We start from the raw sequence: 17975 nt of genomic DNA on the forward strand, positions 1-17975 counted from the left end.
ATGATAACTAAATCTACATGTTAGTGACATATTTACCAATGAATGCAATGTTCAACACGTAAAATACAGAGGTAATACATGCTGCCTAAGGTTACACATTGTTGGAAATCTATCATTTCCTGACCAAGGTGAGTGTTTACATCAACCTGTAGTGTGATGCTCTGTTCATTTCTGTTTTGTTGTTGTTGTAGGAACTTTTATACCTGAATGGCTGGAACAAAGTTGTACCAAGTGGTACCGCTGCAGCCAAAAGAAAAATTCAACTGTCTCAGTACTGAGGCCTCTGAGTTTTAGGCCAAAAAATGCCAAACTAAAAGAATTGTACAAAAATGTCAAAAAGAAAGAGCCTATCAACACAAAAAAGCTGATTTAGGGTGAGTTTGATTGTGTGTGTGCGTGTGTGTGTGTGTAGGTGTGTGTGTAGGGGTGGGTGTGTGTGTGCGAGTGTGTGCGTAAACTTTTACCCAATTTCTGCGGGAGCGAACCCTAACCACAATATTAGGGTGTCAAACTATTAGGGACTTACTCTAAAAGGGTGTAATAGTATTAGGGTGTTTTTCTTTCCCACGTTCTCTTTGGCCTAACTTATATTTCTGACTGCAGTTTCTCTCTCTGTACATAGATGAAAACATAAAAGAGCAACGAAAGGGGAATTGAAACAAGCAGTTTCCACTGATAAGACAACTGGCAGCAAAACTGAAAAAGCACATAAAAATACATCGTCTCCAGCACTTCCAACAATCTATGACATCATCTTCTTCTACACAGAAGATGTCATAGATTGTAGGAAGTGCTAGAAAAGCCACTGCAGGTCTTCAGCTCCCACAAAATGCTCACTGACAAAGATCTGTATGCAAATGTTCAGCCCAACCCTAACGATAAACTTGAAGTTACCTCATCCTGACCAAAAGTTTCTACGTGAATGGCAGCTGAACATTTTCTCAGTATCAGGCACTTTTCACTATGTATCAAAGTGTCATGCATTGCTCAACAATTTGAAACATTTTAGTCAAATGCATTTCAGGACCCTCTGCTTTTCCTACCTGTAAAGCAAATCTAAAAGTGGCTCTCACTGCTGCTCCCTGGCAGAGTGAATGGAGCAAGCTGCAGGAGTGATGTGGACACAGAGCTGCAGCAGAAGAAGAGGGAGATCCTGCCAAGTCCCAAACAGTAAAGAATAAACGTACATATGGTGTTAAGTGCCACCTCAGCTGGAAATCCAGACCTCTTTATGGAAGCAGAGCCACTTCAGACCAATTTCTGGATCCTGCTTCAGACCAGCAGGATCCAGAAATACCACTGCAACTCTCTGCGGAACCTCATCAATTTCAGCTGCAGGAAATCCCTTTGTTTTCAGGTTGCCTTCGTCAGAGGTCACAAAAGAAGTCAGAGACAGAAGCAATTGTTATACCACAGTCATCCAGGCAAGCTGGGCTAATCCATACCAGGAGAATGCCAAGACTCATCATCCATCAGCCACTGAAGCAAAAGCTCTACTGATGAAGCTGCAGCAGACAGTTCAGGAAATGGCATGAGGAAGTTCAAGAAGCTTTTCATTCAATAGCAAAAGGAAGAGATTACCTGAAAGCCTGGGAGTGGCTGCAAACCAAAGGAATTCTGATCTGAGATCTTCTTAGTAACTGGAGTAAGATCAACATGAGACATCAAACTGTAAGCATCTCAGAAAATCATGTCATCTTGTGGACATTTTCACACACTTTGATTTTCCTTTTAATCTGATTAGATACCAATAATTTGATTTACTTGATTGTCATGTTGAATATTACTGGTTGAGTCATGTTCAGAAGCACAAATCATAAAATCAACACAAGAATCAATATATTATCAAAAAATACACATTTTGCTAATCAGCTGCAAAAGTGACATACTGTAGCTTTCTATAATTAAAGTTAGGAACTTTTTAAGTTCTAGTTCATTCAATTATTCTTGATAAATTGCATGGGTCCATAGCTGCAATAAGAGGCCCCCTGTAGAAGCTACTACAGGGGGCCAGAAGGGGCATTGGAAACCCTCTGTCCAGGATCAGCTGCCTTTAGCAACACTTAAGTAAATTTGAAGAAATGACATCTCCACAACCTGGAATCACTTCAGTCTTCATATCCTGGACAAATAAACAAAAAGGGAGAAGACAGTAGTGGGTGTGGAGGCAGCAGAAACAGAGGCTTGAACTGTGATGGTGTCAGTTTTGCTTCTTTGACTTCTTTTATGAGCTCACTTTATCTTTTATCATTTATAATCTTTGGGTTAAAATAAAAAACAAAAAAATCTATTTTTCTAATATATCCTCTGACTCCTGTTTTTAAATTGGTCCATCACAACTGGGCTCAGCAGGTTTTCTGGGGGAAACCCTGCATCACCCATGTTTTACCACTTTCATGTATAGCGGCCACTACGAGCCATTTTCTTGTGTTTCTTGTGGAATTTTATGTTATACATACACACAGAACACTGAAGTGGACACCATTCAATACACTATCAACTCCTGGCCATCCACTGTAAGTGCAAAAACATATTTGTTAAATCCAACATGGCAGACAAAAGCAACTCAAGAATATCCAGTCCCTCCTTCTACTGTAGAGGAATCTTGCAGGTAAAAGAAAAAATAAATAAAAAATAAAAAATCAACTGATCACCTAGAAAAGAATTCTTGAATCTTTTTTCTTATAAAATTTATTTGTTCACCTTCTTCATGCCTTAAGAAAATCAAAAGAATGGAAAAGAATCCTGACATAGAGAATCATAATTCATGTATGAAAAAGTTAAAATATAAAACATCCAATTAGGTTTTCTTTGAAAAACGTTATCACTGGAATGATCATCGTATTTATGACATAACTAAAGTCACATTTACTGTCTTCACCACCATGATGAAGGGATTAGCTAGCACAGAGGCGCCACTGGATGGACCTGACTGGGGTCATGACCCTTTAAGCTTAAGGTCAAGGTGTCACTCCATGCCAACACTTTTATTTTCGTCAACCCCTGTAGACAGTCATTACGTTGCACAAAGCTAAAGTTAAGCTATGAACACAGAGGACTGTCTTTGACTTTAACCTTAATAACAAGTCTTTTAAAATGTTGTGTAAGGTCAAAAATCATAGTTTTACATCTCATTACTTGTTTGAAAGACTAATCTCCACATTGTTGAATATCCACTGCAAAATATCTTAAACTTTGTTTCAACTATTGCATTCCCAAATTAATCTGATTTTGCTACATTACCAGAGAAAATGTTTCCAGTTTCACTGGCTATCAATAATCAGCCTTAAATGTGATTCCTCACTTTTTACTTGGTGATTTGGTCTTGACTGGCTCATAGCATCACCCTCTAATATAGAACTGATTTATGCATCATTTCAAATTAAAGATTTTATTCTGGAACCAGAAGAGAGGCCAGGGAAAATTGCAAGTTTGGAATTTCCATAAAGATTATACTAACAGAGTTGTTAGATTTATGCATATGAACTTAATATAAAAAGAAAATAGCTTACTTGATGTCTGTAGGCTGCTTTCATGTTGGCTTCACTGGACCTGAAATAAACAGGAAAACATGAAATAAGGATAGAAGTGTCAAGCAGGAAAAAGGGTGTTGAACCAAACAGTCAACGCTTCTTCTTACCTTTTATTGAATGAAGTAAATACAGATCAGGACCAGCTGCAATGTGTGTATGACTGCACTGAATTGACTTTTTCATTACATGGCTGGAGATGACATGATGTAGCGTTACAGTCATTAAAGAATCACTAATGAATCATTAAAGAATAATAACATGACCTCGATACTTTTCCACAGTTTCACAGAATAGCAGAGTTCTGATGGAGGACTGGACAGCGTCCTGTCCTGCAGTGGGTGGCCCTCTGCTGACCCTGTGTGGCTGACAGGATCGCTGAGGTAACTCTACACCGAGAAACATTTTGAGCTGTGACAGAAAGTCAAGAAGAAGCAATTTTCATCTCCAAATAAACTCTAAAGCAATAAAAAAAACTGTGTAGCAATTTGTAGTTAGTTTAAATTTCTTTCACAGTTAAATGTTTACTTTTCAATGCTGGAACAGTAAGAAAGAAATAATGATAGAGGACATGAAATCTTGTAATATTGTGGACATTGTCTTTTTATTCCTTTCTATATTTGATATGGTATAATAGTGAGGATAACAAGTAATTATGACCCACATCTGCATTAGACAGCAGTTTGATTCTGGTATCTAAATATTACAGTCTAATAAAGCTGCAGCTGCTAACTAGTGTTACCAGGCTGAGGGTCAAATGTTGTCTCATGTTGTCTCATGTTGGCTCATGTTGGCTCATGTTGGCTCATGTTGTCTCATGTTGGCTCATGTTGGCTCATGTTGTCTCATGTTGTCTCATGTTGTCTCATGTTGCTCATGTTGTCTCATGTTGCTCATGTTGGCTCATGTTGGCTCATGTTGGCTCATGTTGTCTCATGTTGGCTCATGTTGTCTCATGTTGGCTCATGTTGTCTCATGTTGGCTCATGTTGGCTCATGTTGTCTCATGTTGGCTCATGTTGGCTCATGTTGGCTCATGTTGGCTCATGTTGGCTCATGTTGTCTCATGTTGGCTCATGTTGGCTCATGTTGTCTCATGTTGTCTCATGTTGGCTCATGTTGTCTCATGTTGGCTCATGTTGGCTCATGTTGTCTCATGTTGTCTCATGTTGGCTCATGTTGGCTCATGTTGGCTCATGTTGTCTCATGTTGGCTCATGTTGTCTCATGTTGGCTCATGTTGTCTCATGTTGGCTCATGTTGGCTCATGTTGTCTCATGTTGGCTCATGTTGGCTCATGTTGTCTCATGTTGGCTCATGTTGGCTCATGTTGTCTCATGTTGGCTCATGTTGGCTCATGTTGTCTCATGTTGTCTCTTGGCTCATGTTGTCTCATGTTGGCTCATGTTGGCTCATGTTTTCTCATGTTGTCTCATGTTGGCTCATGTTGGCTCATGTTGGCTCATGTTGTCTCATGTTGGCTCATGTTGTCTCATGTTGTCTCATGTTGTCTCATGTTGTCTCATGTTGGCTCATGTTGTCTCATGTTGTCTCATGTTGGCTCATGTTGGCTCATGTTGTCTCATGTTGGCTCATGTTGTCTCATGTTGGCTCATGTTGGCTCATGTTGTCTCATGTTGTCTCATGTTGGCTCATGTTGTCTCATGTTGGCTCATGTTGGCTCATGTTGGCTCATGTTGTCTCATGTTGTCTCATGTTGGCTCATGTTGTCTCATGTTGGCTCATGTTGGCTCATGTTGTCTCATGTTGGCTCATGTTGTCTCATGTTGTCTCATGTTGTCTCATGTTGGCTCATGTTGTCTCATGTTGGCTCATGTTGTCTCATGTTGTCTCATGTTGGCTCATGTTGTCTCATGTTGTCTCATGTTGTCTCATGTTGGCTCATGTTGTCTCATGTTGTCTCATGTTGGCTCATGTTGTCTCATGTTGGCTCGTGTTGGCTCGTGTTGTCTCGTGTTGTCTCATGTTGGCTCATGTTGGCTCATGTTGTCTCATGTTGTCTCATGTTGTCTCATGTTGGCTCATGTTGGCTCGTGTTGTCTCGTTGTTCGTGTTGGCTCATGTTGTCTCATGTTGGCTCATGTTGGCTCATGTTGTCTCATGTTGGCTCATGTTGGCTCATGTTGTCTCATGTTGGCTCATGTTGGCTCATGTTGGCTCATGTTGGCTCATGTTGTCTCATGTTGTCTCATGTTGTCTCGTGTTGGCTCATGTTGTCTCATGTTGGCTCATGTTGGCTCATGTTGTCTCGTGTTGGCTCATGTTGTCTCATGTTGGCTCATGTTGTCTCATGTTGGCTCATGTTGGCTCATGTTGTCTCATGTTGTCTCATGTTGTCTCATGTTGGCTCATGTTGGCTCATGTTGTCTCATGTTGGCTCATGTTGTCTCATGTTGGCTCATGTTGTCTCATGTTGGCTCATGTTGTCTCATGTTGTCTCATGTTGGCTCATGTTGGCTCATGTTGTCTCATGTTGTCTCGTGTTGGCTCATGTTGTCTCATGTTGGCTCATGTTGTCTCATGTTGGCTCATGTTGTCTCATGTTGGCTCATGTTGGCTCATGTTGGCTCATGTTGTCTCATGTTGTCTCATGTTGGCTCATGTTGGCTCATGTTGTCTCATGTTGTCTCATGTTGTCTCATGTTGGCTCATGTTGGCTCATGTTGTCTCGTGTTGGCTCATGTTGGCTCATGTTGGCTCATGTTGGCTCATGTTGGCTCATGTTGTCTCATGTTGGCTCATATTGGCTCATGTTGGCTCATGTTGGCTCATGTTGGCTATCAGCAAACAGAAAGTGCTGGATTTTTGTTGAAAGTTGAACTGATGATTGAGTCTTCTACCAAATAAACATGTCTAACACTCTGCAACAGGAAACTGTTGTTTTTCACTGAACCGTCAATACAAAGGCACATATTTCATGGATTAGATTGATGTTACAGAAAAATGAGATGAGTTTGGTAAACCTTGCCTAATGTAGCTAATGCATCTGATTTACAGTGTTCTGTATCACTGAGTTTAAAGAGAAGTTATGTATGAAACAGGACATGTTGACATAAAAAGCTATTTGGAATTGTAAAATAAAGGCATCTTTACTCATCTAAACTATTGCATTCAATTTATTTATTTTTTTTAAATCTCACATTGATAAGTCAGGAATACATGAGAGACAGTATTGGGTTTGGTGTCTTTGACGAGGATCCTTGTTGCCTAAAAAAGTTGTGGCTTGAATAACCACCATCCAGTGGATTGTCAACAATTCTAGCTAACGCTGCTTAACGTACTGTACAAATGTACAATAACAAAAGCAGGCAGAAAAACACTCATTTATGAAACAAAAGATGATTTGATGAGGAAAGTAAGACATTTCAGAAGCGTGTAAACAGCCCAGAACAACTAGAGGTGTAGAGTTCAGTTCTTTAAGCGCTTTCAAACATCTTCTTCCTGTCAGCTTTGTCCTCAATGTTCTTACGCCAGTCACCCACTGCCTCTGTGGGCTGAAGCACACACAGTTGACATACCCAGTCAACTGTGTTAGCAAAATGTGACAACAGTTGATCCAAGCTTCCTTCGACAAAACCCTCACCTCCTCTTTGGTCTCCTTCTTGACCTGCTTCAGGTTGGCCCTCAGGTCCAGGTTGACCGTGTGTTTGGAGCCCAGCAGAGCCTTCAGCATGGCGTCGGCGGACATACGCACCTTCTTCAGGGCGGGCTTCTTCACTCCAGCCAGATCCACCACTTTGATCTTCAGATCCTCAATCTGGGAGCAATGGAGCAGAATCGAACTAAAGACCAGCTTCTTGTTTTCTTCTCACAGCATGCTTCCAGACAGATATACTTGATGATTTCCATTCAAATATCATGATGAGCTCAATGAAAGTGTACAATAAAATCTTCAGAAGATCTACCTCTTTATCAGCCTTGCCAACTTTGGCCTCCAAGTCATATCTCTCTTCATCCACTTTGTCGATGAGGGCGTGTAACTTTTTGCAGGTTTCCTTGTTTTAATTGAGAAGTGATGGTTACTTATTGATATTAGAAAGCAGACAGTGACTGGTTTTATGTTAAGTTTTAAAAGATGACCAAATGAAATAAGTAACTGAGCAAAACTAAATGAAACCTATCTTGGTAAAGACTAATGGACACCAGTCTTTGCTAGTCTCATTAATGAATCACAGCGATCCTGATAGAGGATCGGGTTTCTGTCAGAGCGTCGGGTTGTGAAGCTGAGGCTCTCTCACCATGAGGGTGGCCTGGTCTCCACTGAGGTTTGGTGCAGGACAGTTCTCAGCCATGTAGGCCTCCTTGGCTACAACCAGATCCTTCTTCTCCTTCTCAAGCCAGGTTGCAGCCACTGACAGAACCAAACTCTGAGGGGAAGGACAGAGGGTTCATGAAAGAATCATTTTTATTATTCATTAGACTTTCAGGCTTTGTTGATGCAAATGCTGCTTTTTATGAGAAAGAAACTCTTGCTCAGATTTATAATTTGAGTTTGAAAGATTAACAAACTTAAAAAAGTCAATGTTTCCAATTTCGGCATGAATTTGATAACAAAATTGAGCAAAAGCACATCAGAGTATCAAAGTATGTATGTTACTGCAGATATTGGAAGACAGACAGACAGACAGACAGACAGACAGAGGTATTATTTTCTTTCTATATATGTACGCTTACAGTTCAGTCTTGCATAATTTTTTGTATTATACTTTCTACATTAGCTTGAACATTAGCTTGCCTTGGTTTACCTTTAACATGCTGCTCATACTCAGAACAGTAAAACTATTTCTGTTTCTATTCATGAGACATTTGAAGAACACTCAGTTGTTTGGAGAGATTGGAATCAGGAGTAGTTTAGAAATGGAGTACTAAAAACTTTCTTAAATTGTCTAACTTTGCTCACTTCCATTTGTCTATTTCCATTCAGGACCTTTGATATTGTTCTGAGTAAAACTCCAGTCAGTGGAAACTGAAAAATAGTTCTGATGGTTGTTATATCGGTGCTTGATATGAACCAGACGTCGTGCTTTGCTCAGACACTTTTATTAAAGTATCTTTTGCTGGTCTGCTCACACAGATGTGTCCCAATTGACTCTCTACTTCTGTTGTCCTATTCTTTACATTAATGCAATTACATATGCTCATGACTGCCACCTAGTGGACATAAACATAATTCAATCATCACGTCATCCTTTCTTTAAAGTTAGAATGTTACAAAAAGAATCCTGTCTAAAATTAACAACATACAATGTATGAGACAGATAGAGCATAATATCACATAGCTATAACATTTACTTAACCTATCTTACTTAGTACTCATTTAAAACATGAATTACAAAATACAGACATTTCAACTTTTTCTGTTTTTCTCTTTTTTCCTTTTTTTTTTACAAGATCAGTGTATCAGGTTTTTTTCACCACTCTGGTAGATCTTCTTAACACAGGTTAATACTGTCCATGTCACAATGCGTTTCAGTTGTAGGAATAATCTGAGAGTCATTTGAATCTTCACTCGACTCATCAACACGTTCAAATGGAGTTTTCAACAAACTGCGACAATTTTGTCTCAGAATTTGTCCATCTTCAGTTTTCACTTCAAATGAACGTGGAGCTACTTCCTGCAGAATAGTTGCTTTGGTTTTCCATCCCTCATCATCCTGAATCCTTACTGGGTCCTGGTATGACAGTGGGTTAGGGTAGAAGCTTTGCTGATCTGTCATAATATGACTTTTGTTTTACTTTCTGCTTTCGTAGCTTACACTCCAACTTTGACGATTTCTTTGCTCTTTGTCCTTTATTGTCATAACTTGGCAAAGTTGTACGAATCTTTCGATTCATCAAAAGTTCAGCAGGTGAATAACCACATTGCAATGGTGATGATCTATAGCTTAATAAAGCTAAATACGGGTCAGAGTTACTATCTGCAGCCTTCTTCAGAAGTTGCTTAAGAATATGAACTCCTTTCTCCGCTTAATGTGGATTTGATGTTACATGCTTAAAATCATATTGTTCTGCAAAGCTTTGCCATTCTCTGCTATTAAAACATGGTCCATTATCACTCACTACAACATGTGGAATATTAGCCAACAGAGCCATCTCAGGATAGTTTGAATAGTAATCAATGATCACTAAATAGTCTTTTCCTTTAAGATGAAATAAATCCATTCCAACCTTTAGCCATGGTGATGTTGGAGTGTCAGATATTATCATCGGTTCTTTGCTCTGTTTGTTTCTAAATGTCTGACATGTTTCACATTTACTTATCAGCACCTCAATGTCCTTATTTAGTCCAGGCCAGAAAACACATTCTCTAGCTCTTCTTGTACATTTCTCCATGCTGAGGTGATCCTCATGAATCCGCTGTAGAATTTCCTGTCTGAACTCACAAGTAACAGTCCATCCACCACACAGATCAGCTTTAACATTGAAAAACTGTGAACTATTGGCCATCCTTCATCCATATTCTGTATGACCAACTGTAACTCTGTATCCTTAGCTGTTGCATCAACTATTTGCTGTAACTTTCTATCTGATACAGGCAACACATTGGACACCAAATTCATATGACATTGAATTTCCTCTTCAGTTGAACTCACACTATCATGTGTAGGGTCTCTAGACAGAACATCAGCAAGAATCAGTGTAAATTCATACCTCTGCATCTTCATCATAAGCCTCTGAATCCTGGGTGACATCTCATTCAGATGTTTTTTGATGACCAAAAAATATCTGAATGTTTGATCTGTTTCAACTACAAAACCATCTTTCATAACCATACGCATAGTTATGAAACCGTTCTAGTCCATAAGCCAGCCCCAAGCATTCTTTTTGAACCAGAACCAGATGTTGTGCTTTGCTCACACACTTTTATTAAAGGGACACACCTGCATGTAACCTGCTCACTCAGGTTACATGCAGGTGTGTCCCAATTGACTCTCTACTTCTGTTGTCCTATTCTTTACATTTATGCAATCACATATGCTCATGACTGCCAACTAGTGGACATAAACATAGTTCATTCAATCGCCACAATGGTGACAAAACGAAACTATCAAGAGCTTTAGCAAATTAAACAACATCCCACAGCGAGGCTCTTCATCTCCTCTCACTTGTCCCTGATGTGCCTGAATGATCTCCTCACCTCATCATTATTTGCAACAACTGCCTTCTAATCACTCACTCCTATTGGTCGGGTCAGCAGGGGAACATCTAAAACATGCAGGATTGCTGGGATGGAGCATCAGGATTAAGTACCACGCAGTAGAAAAATTGTAGTTTAAAATTCACACTCATAACAAGTATATTTTGACCCAAACTTTAAATTAGGTTTGCTGAAACTGGGAAACACTGACATCAGATGGGGACCAGTAATCTAGCCATATTCATGTTTATGATTACATTCTAGTTTCTAAGTGCAAATAAGCCTTCATCACATTGTAAAATCCCTAAAGTGATGCATTATCACAACGCGTTTCTTTTGCTACACACAAGTCAGACCCCATTATTCTTACATGTTAATATTGTATTTTAAAAAAAAATCTCAGAATAGGCACAAAAATATTGAAAATTGAAAGTAATCTAGAAAAAGTAGGAGAAAAAGTATCATGGCTGGAGATCAAAAAGGATTCCAACATTCCCACAGGGGGAAAACCTACTATATTTAAATATGTACTGAGGATAAACATTGTGTATGTTAGTGAAATTGTATAGTGCAGTAAGAAACATAATGAAAACACTAAAATAAATATCATGGTAAACATTCGATTTTCATGTCATTCTATTGCTGTAGATTATTTTGACTAATAAAGGCAGATAAAAACTACAGCTAAAGTAAAAAAGTGAAAAAAGCTAATAAGATACATGGTAAAGTAAATTAAGAAATGATTTTATTTTTGCAGAAATTCTTCAGATTTGGATTTGATTTGCACTTGGGGCTCTTTAAATGAGAAGTGTGTTGGCTGAGTGTAGCCTAACTTTGGCGATAGTTTGTTATTGACATGGAACTGTCAAACCTTGACTCCACTTGATTTGCTTCAAGTGGAATTGCACAGGGAAGCAGTGAAGCTGGTAGAAACCCAGCCATGCTCCACATTCACAAAATAAGAGAAAAGGTGTTTCACAACACACCACAAACCTGGCTTCCAAGAAAACATATTTAAGAGAAAACTTGAAGAGAAAACTATAAATCCTGCAGCATTCTGCCTAAACTGACACAGAAATTCATTGGCAGAAAAAAAGAAAGCCTTGAACTTTACCAAACATCCAGCAATATGTTCTGTTTAAAGAACGTCCATGACAGCAATGAATTATGAAATATTCCCTTAGAAATAAAGCAAGACCCCGAGGTGGGACAAAGCTCAACAATTCTTAATAAAGAGCATGAATGAACAGGCAGTCAAAGAGATTTTCACTCTAGAATAGAGAGGAGGACATATTTGATTGGGCGATCAATAAAGAAAAACTCATAATTTTACTCTTACATGAGTGTGAGCTGGTTGTGCTACAGTAAAGTCACAAGGCTAAGAGCCCCTCATGAGGCGGGGAGCCAGACAGCAAGCTGTTCATGAAACAAATGCAGAGAGAGAACTTTAACATGTTCAGGTATCGTATATGTCTGTAAATTGCTACATTTAGGACGCATCGCCACTTCTTCTCTTGATGGTCCAGTTTCATTCCAATCGAATGGATCACAGCAAGGTTCACTTGAAAATAAAGCTTCAAGTTTTCAGGCAGAACAGAACTGGTTTGTTTGCAGCAGCAGAGTTCAGATGGGCTTTTACATCTGAGCAAAGCAAAGTTAATCACTGAGTTTTCTTTAAATCAAGAAGAAAACTAATAAAGGATTTTTTAAAAAGTTTTTTGGCTCAGGCAGCCTTTATTTGAGAATAGTTAGACAGGAAAGTGGGTAATAAAGCACCACACAAAAAAGTAAGTTGTCATCACTAAACCAAAAGAATTAAATGAGATTCATGTAAATCCATAACATAAACTACATCCTGTTGTACTTGGGCTTTGGGTTTAGTGCTTTGCTGTGTGATTGGATGCAAGTGAATTTTGCAAACAGGGGACATGAGAGAAAGTGTAAAGGAATGTTTGGTGAACAGAAAAATGACAACGCAGTAAGTCATTAAATCAAACTAAACTAGTTGAGAGTCAAAACACAATGACCTCAAACATTAACTTGATTGTCAGTAACTAAAAAGCACCCATTAAAACTTTTAAAAGATTTTTTGAAGAAACAAAAATATATTGATAACTTTCTAAGATACTTTTCTCCAGACTGTTTTGCCAGAATTAGATTAGCAATAACTGTGTTGTCTTATAATGACTATTGCAATGAAGGTTTTGCTTAACAGAGTGTGTTCTGAATCAGTACAACACATGATGAAGGCCCAGCCCAGTAGCAGGATGCTTTACCTTCAGGTGATGCCTGCGGCTGGACGTCATCTTCTTCCTGTGAGACACAAACAAAATGGAACATACTGAATATTAAAATGGATTCTAATTTATTTTCCTCCTGTTTCCTCTTTTGTGTGTCAGTCTTCATAAGAGTTGATGCTTTTGAGCTAATGTGTGCACATTATGAATATGTTCTCAGTCAAGTTAAGCCAAAAGCCTGAAGACAAACACACTGTCTCTTCAACCGAAAGGAAAAAAAGAACTTACTCAGACATGTTGGCAGTTTTTTTTCTTTCACAGCCTGTTTGGAAAAGAGAAACAGTAGAAGAAAAATAAGCATCTTATGACAGGAGAGGCTACGCAGAGTCCCAATGTTGCCTCTTAAAACTTTTAATGAGCAACTGAGGGGTGATAGAGCTAAGTTTAGGGGTAGGGTCAGATGTCACAGCTGGCGCACAGAGTGGGATAAGCCAAACATCCTGTGGGAATTAACACTTAATTCTTATGGCCAAAAATTACTTTGCAAGTGAATGTGCTGCAACAGCATCTTTAAAAGCAGCCACTAAACAAAAGCACACCTATGTGCACACACACACACACACACACACACACACACACACACACACACACACACACGCACACTGGACTTAAGTCACTGTGAGTGTTTGGCCTGTAACTCCAGTGGACTGAGAGTCCTGGATCCCCAGTAAAATTCTATGATGGTATTTTCAATTTCAGGAAGCTTAGCTGCTATTGTCACAATGTCAAATAACAGAGAAATAAGTTCACTATCAAACTTATAGGAAAACACAAATGTGATGTTTATTTTGTAAAAGATTATTTTTCTAAGACATTTTTCAACTCAGTTAAAAATGACTTGATTTGAAAAATGAGTCCAAAATGTGTTTCAATAAACTAAATAAACTAAAAGCAGATATTCATTTTTTAAAATCCTGACACATTAAAATGTTGATGTAAATCTTTCTTTTCATCCTCCAGATTAAACTGTTCTGTTTGTGGTGAGAAATGTCTGTTGTGTTCAGGGAGCCTCTGTTCTTTGTGAACCACATGGAGCCTGAACAGCCGACATGGAGCTATGCACATTTGTGAAGAAAAAATAAACCTGATGTCAAAAACATGGGAACAAAATAATAAGTTCCTCAAGCAATACCTTGAAATTTCAAATAAATATAAAAAAAATTCTGAAAATCACCCCTCAAATTGTTCTAAGCATAACAGCAATATTTTACTGCATAAAATATACAATAAGCTTGAAAACCAAATACCTGCCACAAATCCTAAAAAGTCGTGTCAGAAAAGAGAGAATAAAGCAAATAATAGCTCCTTAGTTGAAATTTCTTTGCCTCCTTGTTGAATCTTTGCCTTCTGCATTGCAGGATTTCATCACCTTAGCACTTTAACATGTTAAGAATAAAGTCCATATGCATGTACCAGCTGTACAGAGACACCCTGAATAAAAAAGGAGGTAGAAAAGCAGCCAGGTCTCACCTACAATGAAACAGAAAGCCAAGAAGGAGGACAGTAGAGGCAGTGAGAACGAATCACCATCAGGGTGTTTTTATAAACGAGGCTTCAGTTCTGGATGTGGAGTGGCTTTTTATGGAAATACAAGATCCTCAGTCCAATCAGCCATCAAGCGCCTGAAATATCACCATCCCCCCTACTTCATCTCATCAAGGAGGAGCATCTATTTGTTTAAGGGTCCTGCTCAGTGAAGCTGGAATCCTGAACAGGGAAGTAAATGAGCTGAAAAAGTTTGAAACATATTCAGATTTCAGGTCTGATGATAATAATTCCCCAGGATGGTTAGCTAAACTTATCAAGAAAATGAAACCACATACACAAACAAAAAAAAAAGATCTTCACTGCAGCATCAACATATCCGTCACCAGACTGGGAAAGAAATGTTTCATCATGAAATACATCTCTTCACTGGTTCCTACCATCATGAAGAAGATTTCCTCTGTTGCAGAAGGAAAGTGTTGCATCCCAGAGCCCACTCATGTATCCAGCTGAAAGACATTATTCCTGGGGACCAGTCATCCCATGTTTCTGCTGCAGACGTGCTTTGGAAAAAGTCTGTCACACTTTACATTTGACTTTCAAGCTTTGGGAGGACACAAAGAGTTAAAGGTCTCAGTGAGATGCAGTTTTACTCTCAGCTGATCCAAATAACGATCCAACATCTGCTATCACACTTTGTGCTTGACCTGCTGTGATGCACACCTGTCTCTAAGCTGTTAAAAAACAAAAACATTTTGACTTAAATTTTTTTAACTTTCCAAACAGACATGATTACGTTGCTGTTCCAGTTTCCTGTGAGTGCAGAAACAGACGCAGGGGACAGTGGTGCTCAAAAACCAATAACACTATTCCTCCAAATAAAGTCTTATGCTCTCCTACACTTCACTCTATAAATATCACCAACTCATTTACTGCCTGGTAAGCATTTCACTTTGGCTTAATGGTTGGAGATGTGAATCTGTCCACAGAAAGGCGTCCAGATTTTTCTCTGGCTGCCAGGAGACCTCTCATATTAACACAAGTTATAAAAATAATGGGGGGGAGTGATTTCAGGTGGGCAGGTTTTCCAGACACTTTGACCCCTGCCTGGGTGTGATTGCAATTTACATTAGACTGTCTACAAAATGTGACCTTTCTCCGTTTTCCATTCTTGTTCCTTTATAACAAAGTCACTTCTTAAGAAGACAGCATGTTTCGACTCTTTCTCCAGTTTAACACACCTGGACCACTTGATGCTCCAGGGGGCCTCTGCAGAACGTGGACATGCGGACGAGGTAGTTGGAACATTTGAATCAGCGGTGGTGGAGCAACGACATGAATAAAACTGGCATCCCCTGAGGCCCGGAGCAGATTTAGAAAGTTTAACTTGTTAAAAATATCTGCCAGCTTCTCTGAGTTAAGCTCCAATCCCTGGTGGAGAATACAGGTGGTGACGTCTGACATGATGGCAGCGACGGTAGTAGGAGTTTGTCCCATAATCAACAGGTTGCTAATTCAGTCCCAGCTCCTTTTGTTTCACTGGGCAAGAAACTTCACCTGTCTTCCCTTTTGGTGGTGGTCAAAGGGGGCTGTGGCTGGACATGCAGTCAGACTGTAGCCAACGCTACTGGATTGGCATAGCTACAATCAAGCATTAACCATTCAACTGCCATCTTCACTCAGATCTTTGATATGTTTCTGTGAGGTTCCCTCCTACTTTCATATCCCCACCATCATCCCACAGTTATCCCCAACCAAAGGAGAGCAAAAACAATTCTGAATCCAACAAACATAATCATGTCACAGCAGGGTTCAGCAGCTGCTCAGAAAATAAAGCCTGTGGCTGAGGCCTCCCTATGCTACAGAAAACGGTGATCTGCCTTGACTTCAGCGCGTCAAAATCTTAACTAATGCACACACGGCTTCCAGTCCTGATAGATTCTGTCTCCTTTGTCCTGTCACCTTGGAAACGGCACGCTGTGGCGTCAAAATGCAGCACAATCACACATCGGTACAGGTACCGATTTACAAGCTTTACAAGCGCTGTGTGAATTTGCTGGTAGTTTAGAGAGTGACATCACCAAAAAGCGCCATCTGCCATCTTGTGTATCCTCCTCTTGCTAAGTTCATCATCTTGCTTGCTAGAAGACACACACAGGCACACAGGCATACCTGTAAACCAACACCAAATAGTTCTTCTTTGTTTTGCCTTCATCCTCAATGAGTCCTTCAGTTAACACTGTTTGGTTCTGACACACATGCTGAACTGCATTGAGGATTAATGTTCTATGTCAGGAGCTTCTAACGTGTCAACCAAGCGTTGTGCTCCAACACACTAGAATCAGTCCAAAGAATAGTTTGTTACAACGCCTCTGCCAAACCTGGAGTTGCTGTGTATTGTTAAGAATTAAAAAGAGGAATAACTTGATTTAGCTCGTTAATTAATTCTTTGTCCCAAATTCCTGTGTCTGTGTAAGTGTGCAGAGAGAAAAGAGCAATCATACGACGTCAGACTTCAGATATTCAGAGTTTTATCCAGAGAAATTCAATCCAAGAAGAACTTTACAATAAGCATCTCACCTAGAGCAAAAATCCAAGACATTACAAAACAGAGACAAAGAACTGAGTAAAAAAAGACAAAAGAATAACAGAAGATGCATCCTCCGGGAAACTCTCACTCAACACAAAGAGATTCCAACTTCTGCTGTGAAACAAACCATTTTTTATAGAATGCGTATTCTCCTCATTTAAATATATGCATTAAGAGGTGTGTTCTTTTCCTTTGTGTGGGCTGTCTTAATGTTAATTTTATTACCTCCTGCTAAAGAGCCCCAAAAGCAGATATACGGCCTACCCTTCTCGTATCAGCCGCTGTCCAGTTTGATATATGATTGCAGCTGCAATGTTATCTCTGCCTCAAAATGTTTCCACAAGAAAGTAGTTTGTATTTTTAACCAAGCTTGCACAAAATGTAATGCTAAATAATGACTATAAGTTTGGATCTAATAAGTAACTAATTAAAAACATGCTTAAAGAAATATAGTTAATTCTAATATAGATACAATTATTTATAAAAAGTTTTAAGATCCTAGTGAACTTTTGAACCATGCTCAGGAATTTGTTAATTGCCTGGCAGACAGGCTCCCTGTCTAAAGAGATTCAAGGAGTCTAAGACTGTTTTCTGATTAGGAATTTCTGTAAGTTCAAAGAGTCACCAGCTGTCCCAGTTTGGATTTGTATCTAAGTTTATCTTAACCTAAAAGTTAACTTATGTACTATTGTGCTACTTTAAAATTCTTATTTCAACAGTATGTATGGCCTCAACTGTGTTAGAGCAGGAATGTGGTGAAAAGCTGGAGGACAGAAGCTCTCAAACAGTGGAGTTGGAGACACCAGCTTCAGAACACCACTGCACAAATCTCCTCCTTTACCTGTTGTGCTATAATAGCGCACGTCACCAGGTTGGTCCTGAAAGAGAGTTTTCTGGCCTGAAAGTCAAATAATGC

General features: G+C 39.2%; 1 protein-coding gene across 3 annotated transcripts; it reads right to left on the minus strand.

Moving 5' to 3' along the window:
* Positions 1-6649: 6649 nt before the first annotated feature.
* Positions 6650-14543, minus strand: LOC129353387 (troponin I, fast skeletal muscle-like). 3 transcript variants are annotated; one of them, XM_055022694.1, is made up of 7 exons: positions 14455-14543; positions 13213-13246; positions 12964-13000; positions 7788-7916; positions 7455-7544; positions 7133-7306; positions 6650-7043 (listed from the first exon to the last, which is right to left on the minus strand). In XM_055022694.1, exons 2-7 carry the CDS (start codon positions 13218-13220, stop codon positions 6966-6968), a joined length of 516 nt encoding a protein of 171 aa, XP_054878669.1. In that variant the 5' UTR covers positions 13221-13246; positions 14455-14543; the 3' UTR covers positions 6650-6965. The 3 variants fall into 3 exon arrangements, with proteins under 3 accessions (XP_054878669.1, XP_054878670.1, XP_054878671.1); XM_055022695.1 differs by having other exon boundaries at positions 14459-14527; XM_055022696.1 differs by lacking the exon at positions 14455-14543 and adding an exon at positions 14232-14243.
* Between the last annotated feature and the right edge of the window lie 3432 nt (positions 14544-17975).

Source organism: Poeciliopsis prolifica, unplaced genomic scaffold, assembly GCF_027474105.1.
Source record: "Poeciliopsis prolifica strain line A6 unplaced genomic scaffold, Auburn_PproV2 SCAFFOLD089, whole genome shotgun sequence".
Taxonomy (NCBI): domain Eukaryota; kingdom Metazoa; phylum Chordata; class Actinopteri; order Cyprinodontiformes; family Poeciliidae; genus Poeciliopsis; species Poeciliopsis prolifica.